This window comes from Coenobita brevimanus, chromosome 42 (assembly GCF_032717465.1).
Source record: "Coenobita brevimanus isolate Jiangsu-jjx chromosome 42, ASM3271746v2, whole genome shotgun sequence".
In the NCBI taxonomy this organism is placed as follows: Eukaryota; Metazoa; Arthropoda; class Malacostraca; order Decapoda; family Coenobitidae; genus Coenobita; species Coenobita brevimanus.
The window spans coordinates 13,018,941-13,035,242 of NC_136995.1; the positions used below are offsets into that span (position 1 = coordinate 13,018,941).

Consider the following 16,302-nt stretch of genomic DNA (forward strand, 5'->3'; position numbering starts at 1 on the left):
TGTAAATGGTTTCTTGGCTTACAGGAAACCATTTGGCTTGTCACTCAATGTAAAGCCACCTGTAAAGGAAAGAAATGGAATAAGAAGTGACAGGAAAGATAGGAGAAAGTAACAGCATGTTGATTATTTTCATGCTATGTAGGCCAGCAGATTAATCAGAGAGAGCAGACAATCCACCATCTCCATCCTGTGTATCCTCATACATGTGAAAAATCCATTTGGTAATGCATTATTCTGATTCATTACTAGACAAATTTTTCATTACCAAATTGGCCCATATTTGGTAATGAAAAATACCAGAAGGCAACCCTGACAGGGGAGAGGGGAGGGGGAAGGAAGGAAGGGGTGAAGGGGCCGTGGTGTAAACAGCTGTTTGGCGCTGCATGGCAATTTCAAATTATGAGTGGGAAAAAATTCAGATTTGGGGGGGGATTTTTGGGGGGGGGGGGCGAAGGTCCAGGTCCACAATGTCTGGTAAGTGGGGAGTCTGAGTAGTGGGCGTTCGGATAGTACGGGGATTACATATATGTGCGTGTGTGTGTGTGTGTGTGGTTGTGTATTAATATATATATATATATATATGTATATATATACACGTGTCAAAAATGAATGAATGAATGAATGAATATATATATACATATATATATAGTACCCTCGCGTCCAACACGCGTTTGTCTGGCACGATTCGTGTTCAGCACGGAGAGCAAAAAATTAGTATGATTTAATACGATTTAAGTACTGTAAAACAGGTATAAACATAATGCTGATGGAGCTCCGAGAAGTGGGGGAAATCCGCAGAGTTCGCCTCTAGCATGATCACTCCTGGTCCAACATGGTCAAACTGGACATTCCCGTGACACTGACAGCCAATCAAAACTTCTGATCAACCAGCCTCCCCCGCCTGCTTTCGTGACGTGATCGTGATGTCGCCCAATGAAAAACACTTCTGCTCTCACGTGATGCTTTTATTTTTCTCCCGCCACAGCGCCACTCAGTCGCATAATTCACATTGGACGATGCTTTTTTTCGCTGCATTTTCTGCCCTTGCCACTGCATTTTATCCTGCTCATGATGCCTAGGAAGCCTTCTGAGAACCCCAAGAAGCGGCGGCACCTCCCTCAGGCCACCAAGCTAGAATTCGTCAAGAGGCAGAAGAAAGGGGAGAGGAATTTCAAAGGATTTATGAGGGAGGTTGAGGAGCAGCAGCCGCCATTATCCGCTTGTGATGCCAGCAGCCGCCATTATCCGCTTTTGATGCCAGCAGCCATCCTCCGGGGACCCAGTAGGACTACCTACAGCCTCGGATACCACCTTCCATTCCCAGCTAGCCCACCAACACTATCCTGAAAGGTTAGTTATCACTATAGTACAGTACCACTTATTATAATTACAGTAGTACCAATATATGTGTAGGTATATGGTACGTATTTAGGGTGACTTTTCCTAGGGTTGCTGACATAATTCATTTTTCTCCATAAGCTCTGTTGTTTGTCCAACACGGGACCCGTGCATGACAATATTACCGTGTTGGACGCATGGGTACTGTATATATATATATAATACAGTAACCCCTCCAATATCCGGATCAATAGAGCCATAGGCAGGTCCGGATAGTGGTCCTGTCCGGATATTGGGCCCCAGCTTATGGACTAGTACTTACGGACCCTAACTCTGAAAAACACCTATACATCTCCCTCTGGACATGCATAGCACCTATTTAAGACCCAAATCACACCAATAAGGGACATAAAAGACTGAAATAAATGCAAAAGAACCATAAAATGAGGTTTTAGAGGTGAGTTTATACAATATTAAACATTCTGGGTACTTACAAGTCCCTTGGTCTTGGACTGGTTTGAACCGCCAGTTTGCAGTCCACAGTTAATCCTCTGCACTCTAAATTCTAATTTCTTAACACTGCACAACACTGTAAATTCCTGTGTGTTCTAGTGGCAAGGTATTGCAGTTTATTCACTGTTTATTCACAAAAAACAAGCACCTGTGGCTTGCACTGTTATGAGTATCTGCTCTCCATCGGAGTTAAGCTGTGACTGTTGATGTTGGTGGGGTAACAGAGTTGCCAGATCGCAACAGCCACATTACCAATCTCCTCAACTTTCATTGTCAAATATAACTTTTCATTACCAAATTCGTAAAGCTAGCATATATTCTTCACTAATTATATATACAAGTGGAAATACATGTAATCACTCTCCTTATAACTAACACCATGTTGATTATTTTCACACTATGTAGGGTAGCAGATTAATCAGAGAGAGCAAACAATCCACCATCTCCATCCTGTGTATCCTCATACATGTGAAAAATCCATTTGGTAATGCATTATTCTAATGCATTACCAAACGAATTTTTCATTACCAAATTGGCCCACACTTGGTAATGAAAAATACCAAATGGCAACCTGACAGGGGAGGGGGGAGGGGGAGGAAGGAAGGGGTGAAGGGATCATGGTGTAACAGCTGTTTGGTGCCAGGCGGGAATTTCAAATTATGGGAGGGAAAAAAGTCAGATTTTTTTCGAATTTTTTGCAGTTTTTGGCCCATTTTGGGAATATTGGATCCCAGGAGGATTATGTCCGGTTAGTGGGGATGTTCGGATATTGGGCGTTCGGATATTAGAGGGATTACTGTATATATATATATATATATATATATATATATATATATATACACACACACACATGTATACACACACACACACATACACACACACACACACACACATACACACACACACACTGTATATATATAAAGTACCCTCGCGTCCAACACGGTAATATTGTCATGCATGGGGCCCGTGTTGGACCAAAAACGTGTTGGACAAACAACAGAGCTTATGGGGAAAAATGAATTATGTCAGCAACCCTAGGAAAAGTCACCCTATATACCTACCATATACCTATACATATATTAGTACTGCTGTAATTATAATGAATGATGCTGTACTATGAATGATAACTAACCTTTTAGGATAGTGTTGGTGGGCTTGTTGGGAATGGAAGGTGGTATCCGAGGCTGTAGGTAGTCCTACTGGGTCCCTGGAGGATGGCTGCTGGTGTCACTAGCAGGTAATGGCTGCTGCTCCTCCTCGCCCTCCCTCATATATCCTTCGAAATTCCTCTCCCCTTTCTTCTGCCTCTCGATGAATTCTAGCTTGGTGGCCTGAGGGAGGTGCCGCCACTTCTTGGGGTTCTCAGAAGGCTTCCTAGGCATCATGAGCTGAGTAAAATGCAGCAGTAAGGGCAGAAAATGCAGCAAGAAAAAAGCACCATCCAATGCGAATTATGCGACTGAGTGGCGCTGTGGCAGGAGAAATTTAAACATCACGTGAGAGCAGAAGCGTTTTTCATTGGGCGACATCACGATCACGTCACGATAACAGGCGAGGGAGGCTACTTGATTGGAAGTTTTGATTGGCTCTCAGCGTCACGGGAACGTCCAGTATGACCGTGCTAGAGGCGAACTCTGCGGCTTTTGCCCACTTCTCGGAGCTCCGTCCGTGTTATGCTTACGCACCCGTTTTACAGTTCTTAAATCATATTAAATCGTACTGATTTTTTGCTCTTTGTGCTGACGCGAATCGTGCTGGACAAACGTGTGTTGGACGCGAGGGTACTGTGTATATATATATATATATATATATAAAAATCTGATACATTTATGTGAACCTACAGAACATGGTGAATATTCTTGGCGTATCCGATAGAGCCAGGATTCTGGGGGCTTGAATGATGAGGGAATGGAATGGATTGGGCAAATTTGGACTGTATGGACATAACAACTCCTCACCCTGCCCTAGGGTGGGAAAGGAGGTCTGGATGATGATATACAGTATATACATACTGAGTAAACCTTTGATATTCACGGGGTTAGGGAACAGAGACCCTCATGAGAATGGAAAATCCACGAGCATCAAATTAGTTACCCCTCCCACAATGAAAATATGAATACACAATAAAGAAAATGGTTTCTGATGCTTTAATGACAAATGATTATCCATGAACATAATGCTAAATACATTGTACAATAAAAGGTTTTAAGAATACCATACAGTACAGTACCTAACAGTTGGTTCATTTATGCCGTATTGGAGGCCACAAGCAGCATGAGACTTGTCTCCTTTTGTCTTGATTACAGTAAAACCTCACTAGAACAGACTAATTGGGGCCCAAGCCATTCTGAAAAAAGTAAAACTCCAATAAAAGTGGCTTAAGGAATTCCACCTGCTAAGATATTTTCATACATGAAAATCATTATGGCCACAATCCTCCTTCACCCCACCAGCTTCTTCCAAGTTGGGGCAATATCCCATTTGCCGCCTGTCTCAAATGCCACTGTAATTAATTTTTTGCATAATTCGGGATAATTTTTGCAAGGTTTCGACAAAAATAAGGGCCATGTGTAACACACACACAGGAAGATATTTTCATTCATGAAAAGTGTCATGGCCACCATCTAGCTTCACCCCACCAGTTCCTTCTAACTCGTGGCAATATCCCTTTTGCCTCTTAGCTTTTCTAAAATGCCACTAGGAATAATTTGTTGCATAACACTATAATTTTAACAACGTTTAGAATTGATAAAGGCCATATGTAAAACACAAAAGATATTTTCAGTCATGAAAAGTATCATGTCCACCATCCTGCTTCACCCCCACCAGTTCCTTCTCATGGCAATATCTCATTTGCCTTCTAAGTTTTCTCAAATGTCACAGTAAATAATTTATTGTGTAACACAGTAAAATTTAAGTAAGACTTGGACTCAGTAAAGCTTATAGGTAATAATAAAAAAAATTTCTCACTTAACCATTCCGACTCACTTGGCTCACCCTTCTCTATCCCCCCCCCCCCACCTTGCCAAGTGTTTATCATCATTCAGTATCTGGTGAAGGATCCTTCAGAGCAAATCCTTCAAAATCATTACCCATTATATTTAGGGTTATTGTCAAGGAACAGTGAATCATTCTTCTGATAGTCTTCACTGGCACGAATTGTGGACGGGAATTAGAGATGTAGCTTGTACCTTGCCTGCCATGTGGTGTACTGTACTTAATTTTAAGCACTTTTCAAATACTGTACACTTTATTTTTTACGATCTTACAAACTAAAGATGCTCACTTTGTATGTTTCACTTATTTGTCACCCTCGAGCAGTTTATCAGGGACTTCCGGGGAAATGATGTGGGTTGACTGAGGCAGAGCATGTAGGGACAATAGTGATGCCGCTAGTCCGCCACCAACTGACGCACGAACACACAAATCACTCGTCCTGTGACTACTGCATGGTGTCTTGAAATATCTTTCTATAAGTCTATTGCCAGACGCCTTAATTCCACAAGAGGCGGCCACAAACAGATTGCCTCCATGTCGCCCTGTCCCCCTCCATTTCACTGCCCTGCTCCCAGCTCACACCCTCCTCTCTCGTATACCTCTCCACTCCGTCCCTCCATCTCATCCTCGGCCTCCCCCTCCCTCCACCTCACTCACATACACACTCCTCATCTGTCTCTCACTCTCCATCCTCTCCACATGGCCAAACCACCTTAATGTGTTTCTCCTAATGCTTCCTATCACATCCACACCACACCGCTGCTTCAGTTTCTTATTTGTCAGCCTCTCTCTCCATGTGACTCCATATGCTCCTCTCAAATAACACATTTCCACTGCTCTCACTCTTGACTTCTGTCCCTCCAACAACATCCAAGCTTCACTTCCATACATTAGAGTTGGTATAACAATATTTTCTTGTAGTAGCTTTTTCACTTCCATGCTCACTTCCCTGTTTCTTATCACTGCTTTCAAGGAGCCAGCAACCTTTCTTCCCTGCTGCACCCTTTCTAGCACTTCACCCTCTAAACTTCCATCCTTACTCATCATACTACCCATGTACTTAAAAGCCCTCACATTCTCCAATTCCTCCCCATCCAATCTCACTGCACATTCACTAACTTCACTTCTCTCGAAGACCGCAATTTTATTCTTCCCTACATTCACCTTTAGATTCCGTTTCTTACACACACTCCCAGACTCATCCACCTAGCCATGCTGCTCCCATTTGTCTGCACTTAACAACACAATATCATCTGCAAACAACAGTACAGGGAGTTTCCAAACACTGCCCTCTCTCACTGGGGCCACTTCAACATCCACTGCCTTATCTTGTATCTCTTTTGTAACCCCATCCATATACAGATTGAATAACCATGGAGACATGACACATCCTTGTTTCAATCTAACCTTCAGGTAGAAAAATTCACTCAGTTCACCATCCACATGCACTGCGGCCTTGGCACCCTCATACATACTCTTCATGGCATTCAACAACTTCCCATCTACTCCATATATTCTTAATACCTTCCACAGTCCTTGTCTATCCACCCTGTCATATGCTTTCTCCAAATCCATGAAGGCTGCATACAACTTCTTTCCTTTCTTTAGAAACTTTTCCACTAAGGATCTAAGAATGAATATCTGATCTGCACAACCTCTTCCCTTCCTAAAACCTCCCTGTTCTTCTCCAACTAATTCATCTGTTATTTCCCTAACTCTGTCAATCAGTATCCTACCATACACTTTTCCTGTTACACTAAGAAGGCAAATGCCCCTATGATTACCACACACTTCTTTTTGCCCTTTTCCTTTGTACAGGGGAACAATTACACCTGACTTCCAATCATCCAGAACTCTACCTTCCTCCCAGGCCAATCTGCACATCTTCCACATCCATTCTGCTGCTCTCCCTCATGCTTCAGCATTTCACCACACACTACATCAATTCCTGGGGCTTTCTCCATTTTAACTTTCTTCTTGAAATATATATTAATATTAATGCAGACCTGTTTTCTAATTCTTTAGCATTTAGAAAGTACCTTATTGGTACAACTTAATTTTAAACACTTTCCAAATATGGTATTATACACTTTATGCACATTATTACAGTATTTACGTATTATACACTTTATGCACCTTATTACAGTATTTACGATCTTACAAACTAAAGATGTTCACACTCTATATTTCACTTAACACTCATCACTCTCGAGCAGTATATCAGGGACTTCCAGGGAAATAATGTGGATCAAACTGAGGCTCTACTACTCTCCCCCATGCTTCAGCATTTCACCACACACTTCATCAATTCCTGGGCTTATCTCCATTTTAACTTTCTTCTTGAAATATATATTAATATTAATGCAGACCTGTTTTCTAATTCTTTAGCATTTAGAAAGTACTTTATTGGTACAACTTAATTTTAAACACTTTTCAAGTATGGTATTATACACTTTATGCACCTTATTACAGTATTTACGATCTTATAAACTAAAGATGTTCACTTTCTATATTTCACTTAACACTCATCACTCTCGAGCAATATATCAGGGACTTCCAGGGAAATAATGTGAGTCAAACTGAGGCCAGAGCATGGGGGAATAATAGTGACACCTTCAGGCCACCGCCAACCGACGCACGAACACAAAAAACAGCGCTGACAATACGGCTGTCCCAGCCCAAGGTTAGGCAGTCCGGACCACTTCTAGCTTTTCTGGAGCTTTCCCGATATTTAAGAAATAATTCCAGTCAGCTCCTCGACTCCGAAAAAAAGCGAATTCCGTTGTAGTGAAGTCATACTGTAATTCGCCCTTTCTCTTCTAGTCATTACCTTTTGTGTGTGTGTGTGTGTGTGTGTGTGTGTGTGCATTTCCAATTTTTCGTTCGTTAATTAACTTACATTTTTGGGCCATGTTGACAGCAAATTGAAGAAAATTAAATGGGGGGGGGGGGACTGTACAGACACAACCAAAGTTTGGGTGGGAGCTGACTTATGACTGAGCGACGCTTTACCACCTGGTGGCCACCAAGTACATATGCGTGTTCTATTCAAACTCTGCATTCATTCGTTTTATTTCACTATTCATTATTATTTATCACCAGAGTAAAAAATCTGTGCGTAATCAAATCCACAAGCATCAAGGGTTTGCTGTATATCCCTTCCTTCCTCCTCTGTCTTTCCTTCCTTCATTCTTTCCTCTTCCTTCTGTCTATGGGTGACTGTAGACTGACAATCCAAATGGTTTCCTATACACCAGGCCATTTACTGTGCTGGGTGGTAGCCATATAATCAAATTAAGGTGCCCGGTGGTTTAGTGGGCAATTAAGGCGCTCCAGTCGAATTGAGCCAGTGCAGGTTTATTGGTCGGGGCTTACTGCTCACTTAATGCCTCTTGGGTATGAGTGAGGCTGGGCACTCTCATCTTAAATGTCAAGACCAACTTGCCTAGCTCCGGGCTTGTATGTGCTTCATGGGGCAACATTGGATTAGATGAATGAATGGATGAATTTTCCATACATTACTTGATTTCATGGTTTACTTGTATTTTTACAGTACCTATATTACTCTCCATTATATACACTACACATCACTATGAGTTAGTTCATCACTTGGAAGTTCTCAAACTTTGGAAGTTGGGAGTAAGCACAATATCCTTGGCAGTGCGGCGTGACCCAGATTTGCATCAGATGGTTACTTTCAGATACTGTTAGCAGCTGATGTGGATAGATAGTCCATTCTGGTGTAGAGTGGGTGGATGCATGGAGTACTTGTAGTATGGAAACGCATCCTGGTGTATGTAATGCAGTCACTGGCGGAACTGTGATGGGAAGTTGGGGTCCCGTACTAGTTTTACGTCCCCCCCCCCCCCCTTTCCACTTATTGGTGAGTGAGGCTGATTACACTCATCTTAATGTCAGCACCAACTTGCCTAGCCCCGGGCTTTTATGCTCCTCGCAGGGCAATACAGGATTAGATGATGATGATGATGATGATGATTAGTATAAGGCATGGTAGGGGGGGGAGGGGTGTCTGTCTCTCCATATTCTGACCAACATTAAGAGCAGACTCAAATAATTTCGCTCAAATGTGCACAAAACCGTGTCTTATATGTACGGACGCCGCATTTCGGGCCACTATGAATTAGTATATATATATATATATATATATATATATATATATATATATATATATATATATGGAGTTGTCATTTTGGGCCACTATTAGTTTGTCATATATATATATATATATATATATATATATATATATATATTGACATGGCACAGAACAGGTTATATGGACATTGGCACAGAACAGGTTAAAAAGTTGTCGAAATATTACTGTTGTTACATGACAGTACAAATGGAATCATCGGTATCACCCTCGAGCAGTATATCAGGGTCTGTAATTGTGTTGATTTTTTTTTTTTTTTTTTTTAATGAATAGTACAGGTACTGATTTTTTTTTTTTTTTTTAATGCATCATAAATTAGTTTGAGGTGTGTGTCATTTGTGTGATTTTAAATCTGCTTTAGCAGTAGTGAATTTCCTCGGACAGAAGTAATGCTCTTGACAGCAAAAACTACTGTGTTGAAACTTTAACCCCCCCCCCCTTTTTGTTTTTTTCTTCGGGCTAGGAGAGTGCTCTTGTGAAGGGAATAATGGGGGTTATATCTAACCCTCCAGTTTGAAAGATCACTTCTATGGTTGATTAAAACTGCTTGGTAGTTGAGAAAAAAGAAAGCCATTGGATTGAAGGGGTTAATAGGCTATTTTTGTGACTATTGACTTTCAGAAATGTAGTATTCAAGATTTGATTAAATTTTTGAAAGTATGGATATGTACATGTCAGCCTTGTTCACTTGGTGGTTCCTAGCTACTTCTATCTCTTATGTTCCTTAACCCTGAGATCATTTCTTGGACCTCCTCGCAAGATGTGTTAGGTCTACCTATGATGCCTCATCCCCCATATTCACGCTCCATGACTTTACCCAGTTTTTATCTTCCACTCTTTCCATATGTTCAGACCAACTCAATCTACCCCTACACAACACATCATTATTACGGCCGTTTCCCGGTCAGTCTTTCAGCTATTCATATGCAGTTCTGTCATTTTGTGAAGTATGACACTTCCATTTGGCTGTCTTCATCTCTGCACCCAACCCCATGTATATGATTCTCTTTCAGTGCCCAAATTTCACTACCGAAAGCAATAAATTCCCTCAACTGTAAAGGGAAAGCCCTCAAGGTCAAGGAGTTAACAGTTCCCTAAACATCTCCCATCCATTCCTAACCCTAGCAGTGGAGCTAGCTTCAGCCTCCCCCACCCCCAGTACAGATGATATTACACAAATGCACAAAACTACACATTTTAAAAATTTCTACAAAGTATATCCTGATAGATCTTGCCCTCTGTTTGTTCACCCTACCACATCCTCCAGTCTCCCGCTGATGCGATGGAACATCAGGTATTCATTCCAATCATAATGGAATTTCATGTATGTCCATATATATTGCAAACAGTATGCAGTAATACCTCGATATACGATACCCCGAGATGCGATGGGGGTAGAAATACCACCATACCCCACCTAATTATGGCCAAACCCTGGTTTATTGATGGGTTTTTATTTTGATGATATTTTAGACTGAAACTGTGTGTTTAGGTTGATTTATAAACTGTTTTTAGACTAAGATTAATGTATTTTAGCCATAGGTGGGGTGAACATTGTCATTCTGGGTTACAGTTTACTAAACTTATTGCTCACATAATGCCTCTCAGGGATGAGTGAGGCTGGTCACTCTCATCTTAAATGTCAGGACCAACAGCCCTAGCCCTGGGCTCCTACGCTGCTCTTGGGGCAACGTAGGATTGGATGGATTTTTTCCAGACTATATTTGACGATTTTCAGATTTTATTGGTTTTAGTGAGTTATTTACAGGTGTTAGGCTGTTACCTTCTTTTACAGCTGTTAGGCCATTTAGATTGGCTTTAAATTTGTTTTGGGGGTCATTTGGGTGGGTTTGGAACTTGATTGGGGTGACAACCCAAGGCTGGTAAAAGCTTCCCATTACTTTTAAGTGTTAAAAGTACCCCGATGTACGATATCCCACCTAATAATGGGGTTTTACCTAACCAATTGTGTGGTAGGTGGTGGCAACCATCATCCACTCACTTGATGTAGAGCAGCCCACTTCTTCCTTAACCTTTATCATTCTATTTCTGTGTCTGCCCTCCTCTCTTCATATTTCTCCCTTCTTTCCTGTCACTTCTTATTGCTTTTCTTTCCTTTACAGGTGGCTTTACATTGAGTGACAAGCCAAATGGTTTCCTGTAAGCCTAGAAACCATTTACTACGCTGGGTGGTAACCATATAACCAAATCATACGTGCTTCCTACGTGTCAACAAGTGGGTTGGTGGAGGATTAGTGCCCCTCCCCATAAAACAAATAACTCAAAGTCAAATGGCCACCCCTTATGGGATTGTGGCGTCTGGCAATAGATAGATAGATAGATAGACCTAACCAATTACACCATTAAACCAGGGTATGCCTTTATAAGATTAAATTGGTGCCAGCATCATTCTCATGTACAGTACATGGTCACCTGCACCCTGAATGGACCGCAATAAAATCAACCTTGGTGTTAATATAATCATAGGTACTTATAACCTCAACATCCAGTTCTCCATTTACCCTTGTACCCCTGCAGAACCGTGATCTGAAGATCATGACAGACGTTGTAGGCAATCCCGAGGAGGAGCGTCGGGCCCAGTTCTACTACCAGCCCTGGACACACGAGGCCGTCAACCGATACTTCTACTCCAAGATCCAACAGAAGAGGGCAGAACTTGAGCAGGCCCTTGGCATCCGTAATAACTAAGCAGATATTGTAGTGTGATACTTGAGGCTGAAGGTTGGTTGAATGGCATGTGTTAGGCTCAGTAGTGGTTTGATGATTAACCCCTTGAGTCCAGTGATACCATTTTTTATGTATTCTTGTAATTTCCGGCAATTTTATTCGATTTAGGAGAGAGTCTCTTTATTTGGAGAGTTTAATTACATACTGTACATACCTTCACTATTAGGCACTGTCCAAAGCATAATTAAAATATATGGAGATCCACTATTTGGGCATGGTCCTAAGCTGAATATAATTGTCCAGAGATATCAATCATATAAAAATAACATTATGGAATTAATCAAATTAACCACTTCATTAACTGATATCTTCATTTATTGTTCTTTGCTACCTCCTGATGACTTGTAAGTTAAAACCTGTATAAGTGTTCTGGCTAATGGAGGCAGCTTCTATCCCCCTCACTAGCCAAGGTCTCTCGTAATTTGGATAAAATCATGAGGCTGTAGTAAATGGTCAACATGCAAGATGTCATTGTATCGGTAGGATTTTTTGACAGGGTTGAAGTAGTAGTTGTCACCATGAAGGGTTGTAGATGGAAGTACTGTATAGTCAAGTAGTATTTGTATTATGGGGGTTTCCAGAACTTTGTGTCTTCGCAAGGACATCTTTATTACTTTATTTTTGCAGTTGTCAGATGCCATGCTTTCATGTAACAAAGACTTTTTGAATAGTAGTCAGATACAGCTTTAACCCTTGCAATAGGAGAGGCATTTCCTAAGTTGTAATAAAATAATGTGGATGTAGCGAGAGTTAACCACCCCCAAAAATGCGTGACATCACTGGAACCGAGGGGATGATTTGTTAGTTGATTCTTGCAGTCTCGGATGATTTTATTCAATTAAGGGAACACTTACTGAAGGGGATAATGAAGGCTGTATCTAACGTCAGTTAAAAAAATATAAATAAATAAATAAAAACACAAATTATCCAAAGATAGCAAGGAGAAAAAAATGAAGTCCTTTGCTGTGTCAGTGTGGTTAATGTGAAATTTAATGATGAGTTCTAGAATGAATGTCAATACAAAATTAGGATGCAGACAGTGGTATCCTTTTTTATGTAATACAGAAATTCCTCATAGTAAGTCCCTGTGTTTTAAGTTAATTATGTTCGTTATGCTGTTAGATTCTCAGCAAAGTAAGGGAAATAAGATTAAATTGATACCTAAACAGCTGATTTTCCAGTTTCTCCCAGTTTGCATTCCCCCCCCCACACACACACACAGTAAATTAGAGTAAAATAACCTGTTTAAGACCCATTTCCTGCCTATAAAGTGGACTGCCAGTTTCCCCCAATTTATGATGGCAGTAGTAGTTGCAGTCTCGGGTTCCTATGGCTCCTAGTAGACTGCAGATTGAAGTTGTTCTGCAGTCCATCACCCAACCTCAGGGGCTAAGGAGGGGATAGAGGGATGTTTGTACAGTATAACTAGATGGCTCCACCACCCAGTCACACTGATGCTGCAAAGTGTCCCTCTCCATTACCCTATAATAATTAATTCTTCAACTTGTGAGATGTCCATGCTAGGTGTAAGGAAAAAGTGGTAGTAGTTTAAAACACAGTCCTGACTTACTATGAGAACTGCCTCTTTCTTAATGCATCCTCTCGAGAAGAAATCTCCATATCAAACAGGATGTGGTGACAAATTGTGGTTTAGCAGTATCAAGTGTCATAACTCATTGTGTCGCATACTGTGAGAGCTTTGGCAGGCTATTATTAAAAGTGAGAGTTCGCAGGGCTTGGACAAGTCCCCAGTTTTTTAAGATAGTTTCTGAAGCATATGATGATGGAACATGGCTAACCTTTCTGTTCATTGTTCACTTTACTATGGGATGTAGGCTAATCACATCAAATGATTGCAGGTGTTCCATAAATGACTTAAAAATTCAGGGCTTGTTCACACTTTGGCAGACAGCTTTATTACTATGGTCGTTAACCTCTTCAGCACAGTGAATTAATTTTGTTTTATTATTGCCTCTGGTGGATTATTTTACTTTGTTCTTGGGGAATGTATTGAAGGAGTTAATGAAAGCTATTTCTAACTCCTCTAGTTCCTAAAATCTCATAAACAAAATAAAGTGATCTAGTGATAGCAAAAACAAAACTTAAAACCATCTGTGTTCTGAATGGATTAAGGGAGGTTAGTTTTCTGTGCAAGTATCCCTGGTACTTTTGTTTGTCTATATATCGTATCTTTAGCACATGTAAGTAGTGTACTGTAATACTGTATGTAGCTGATCTAGTACCACTGTATGTTATCAGATATAATGTACAAGGTCTTATTTAATATACTGTAATGTCTTTTCTATAAATAATCTTTGTTTTTATGCTACCTAATGGTCTATATTCTGTTCACTTTAGCTAGACTTAAAATTACTCTCTCCATCTTCTGTTGAATAACAGGATATTGGCATAAGAATATGGTGCAATTTGCAAAAGAGCTGTGGAAAGGATGTTATGCCATAATAGTGTCCCTTCTCCACTGTGCTATAGTAAGTAGGCTGTGAAAGGACAAAAGTCTTTGCCTAGTTAAAATGAAAGAACTGTTGGTTGAAGATGTCCCAGCCAGATGTTTGTGACGGCTGGTTGGAATTCATAGCTCATGTAAAACCATTCACTTGAACAGCAGGTCACTTGCAATGTTGTCTGGATTGCAGGGCTCTTGCTAACTGCTGATGGTTGCGAGCCACTTGGCTCCTAAGGTTTCAGATTTACAAGCCAAACAAATTTTTAGTAGCCAAACTGACTACGAGCCGAAATATTTTACGTGCAAGAAATATATTTATTTACACATTGTGATGATTAGAATCATATAATGAAGTTTTAAATATTCACAGTGGCAACAAGGATAGACTTAATAATCGATCACAATGTGCTTTTTTGTTGTTATGTGAGATTTACTTATTTTGTAGTTTACTGGGTTTTGAAGTGGATGTATTTTCTCCTCGCCAAAAGGCGACTTGCATGTAAAATTTGTTCGCCGAAGGGAAAAAATACTCGCATTTGCGAGCTGTGGCTTGCCAAACAAGAGCCCTGGACTGAGTAACCTAGTCCCGGCCCCTATGTTCCTGGTGGGAAAATAGAGGACCAGCAGATTTTAAGGTAGGTAGATAGAATTTGCTGCACCAGTAGGGAGTGGCATGCCATCTTATGCACAGTTGTTTGGTGGTGAGAGGTATATTTGAGCAGTAAACCCCAACAGTGCTCTGGATTTAAACTCATTATGGGCCACATCTACTTGGAGTGTCTTAACCCACCAAATCACCAGGCAAATGGGCTATGAGATGGTGGCCTACAGAAGGAAGGAAGGGGTGTAGACAACTGCATGAATGAAAAAAAAAAGAAAAAAAAAAAAAAAATGCATTTATCTAAGTATAGTAGGCTTGTACAGTGCACGAGAGATTGGGCAGTCCACAACCTCGTGCACTGTGAATACATAATCTCATGGGAAAATTACATATGGGCAGTACCCCCTCATACCTGGACATTTTTTGGCCCTTGGAGACATAATAAAGGTCAAATTTTTCAGACATTGTACTACAGATATAGCTACAGTAACAAAAATATGGGTAGTCACCTTAACAACAGTAGACAACAGGCCTGATGGACTTAAATAACAGGGGTTCTGAGACACGGCAACACTTACAGCGCTGCACCCCCCGCCGCACCAACACTTCCCTCCACAGACTCCTCTTGAGCACCTTCCTCAGGAGCCTCAAAGTCACGTACTTCGGCCATAAATTCCTCGAAGTCCAATGCTGACACTTCTGACATTGCATTCTCTTCATCCTCAACAGGAACATGAGCAGAGGATGTAACTAATTTCTCAATTTCACTAACTTGAGCCCACTGTGTGTAACTTGTTATAAGCGTCTGTCTTCTGTTTATTTCTTGCCTGTGCCAGTCTGTGTAGAAATGAAGAGTCTGTCGATACCAACCAGAACTTCCTCCGTTCTTAGGCCACTCACTTCCTGTTCCTTCATCTCTTCCTTGAGCTTATCCATGGTAGCAAGGATCTTGCTTATTCTTGACATACACAGCTCTGTATTCCCCTCCATCACACTAGGCTGCTCAGCTTGACTCTGCCTGGCGTCAGGCTCTGCGTCAGCCTCATCTATCCGTTGCAACACTTCCTCAGGAGGCTGTTCCTCATTAGCAGTGTGCACTTCTTGTTGTCTGCCAATGTATCGTCCTCGAAACCTGGTACAGCTTGTGCTGCTGTCGGTGTTGCTGCCTCAGCCTCGGCCAGTGGTTGAATGGCCGCCTCCTGGGTCGTGCATAAGTGAGGCACGAGCATTCGCCATGCATGGTTCACCGTTGCAGGTGTAATCTGGTGCCATGCTTGTAGGAGAAAGTCAACTGCGTCCTTCACTGTAAAACTACGCCAAAATGCCTCAACAGTCAATGTCACCTGTGGCGGGTCGGGATACAGCTGCTGGAGGAGATGGTACGGGAGCAGGTACCTCATCGAGGTCTTTGTCGTGATCTTCTTGTAGGGCATGAAGCTCCTCTTGTGTGTCGGTCTTCCTGCACAGGTA

General features: G+C 41.3%; 2 protein-coding genes across 2 annotated transcripts in view; one reads left to right on the top strand and one right to left on the bottom strand.

Annotated features, from left to right (window-relative positions):
- The window catches only part of Bap60 (Brahma-associated protein 60), a 55,654-nt gene extending 41,606 nt beyond the window's left edge, over positions 1-14,048 (top strand). The window contains exon 10 of the mRNA XM_080270736.1: positions 11,558-14,048. Within this exon, the coding sequence (XP_080126862.1) occupies positions 11,558-11,728 (171 nt within the window). The 3' untranslated portion in view covers positions 11,729-14,048. The remainder of the gene's footprint in view (positions 1-11,557) is intronic.
- Positions 4,025-16,302, bottom strand: part of LOC145397691 (uncharacterized protein KIAA0825 homolog) — a 108,204-nt gene continuing 95,926 nt past the window's right edge. Inside the window, exon 14 of the mRNA XM_080270735.1 lies at positions 4,025-4,198. The gene's annotated coding sequence lies outside the window, so the exon portion shown is untranslated. The remainder of the gene's footprint in view (positions 4,199-16,302) is intronic.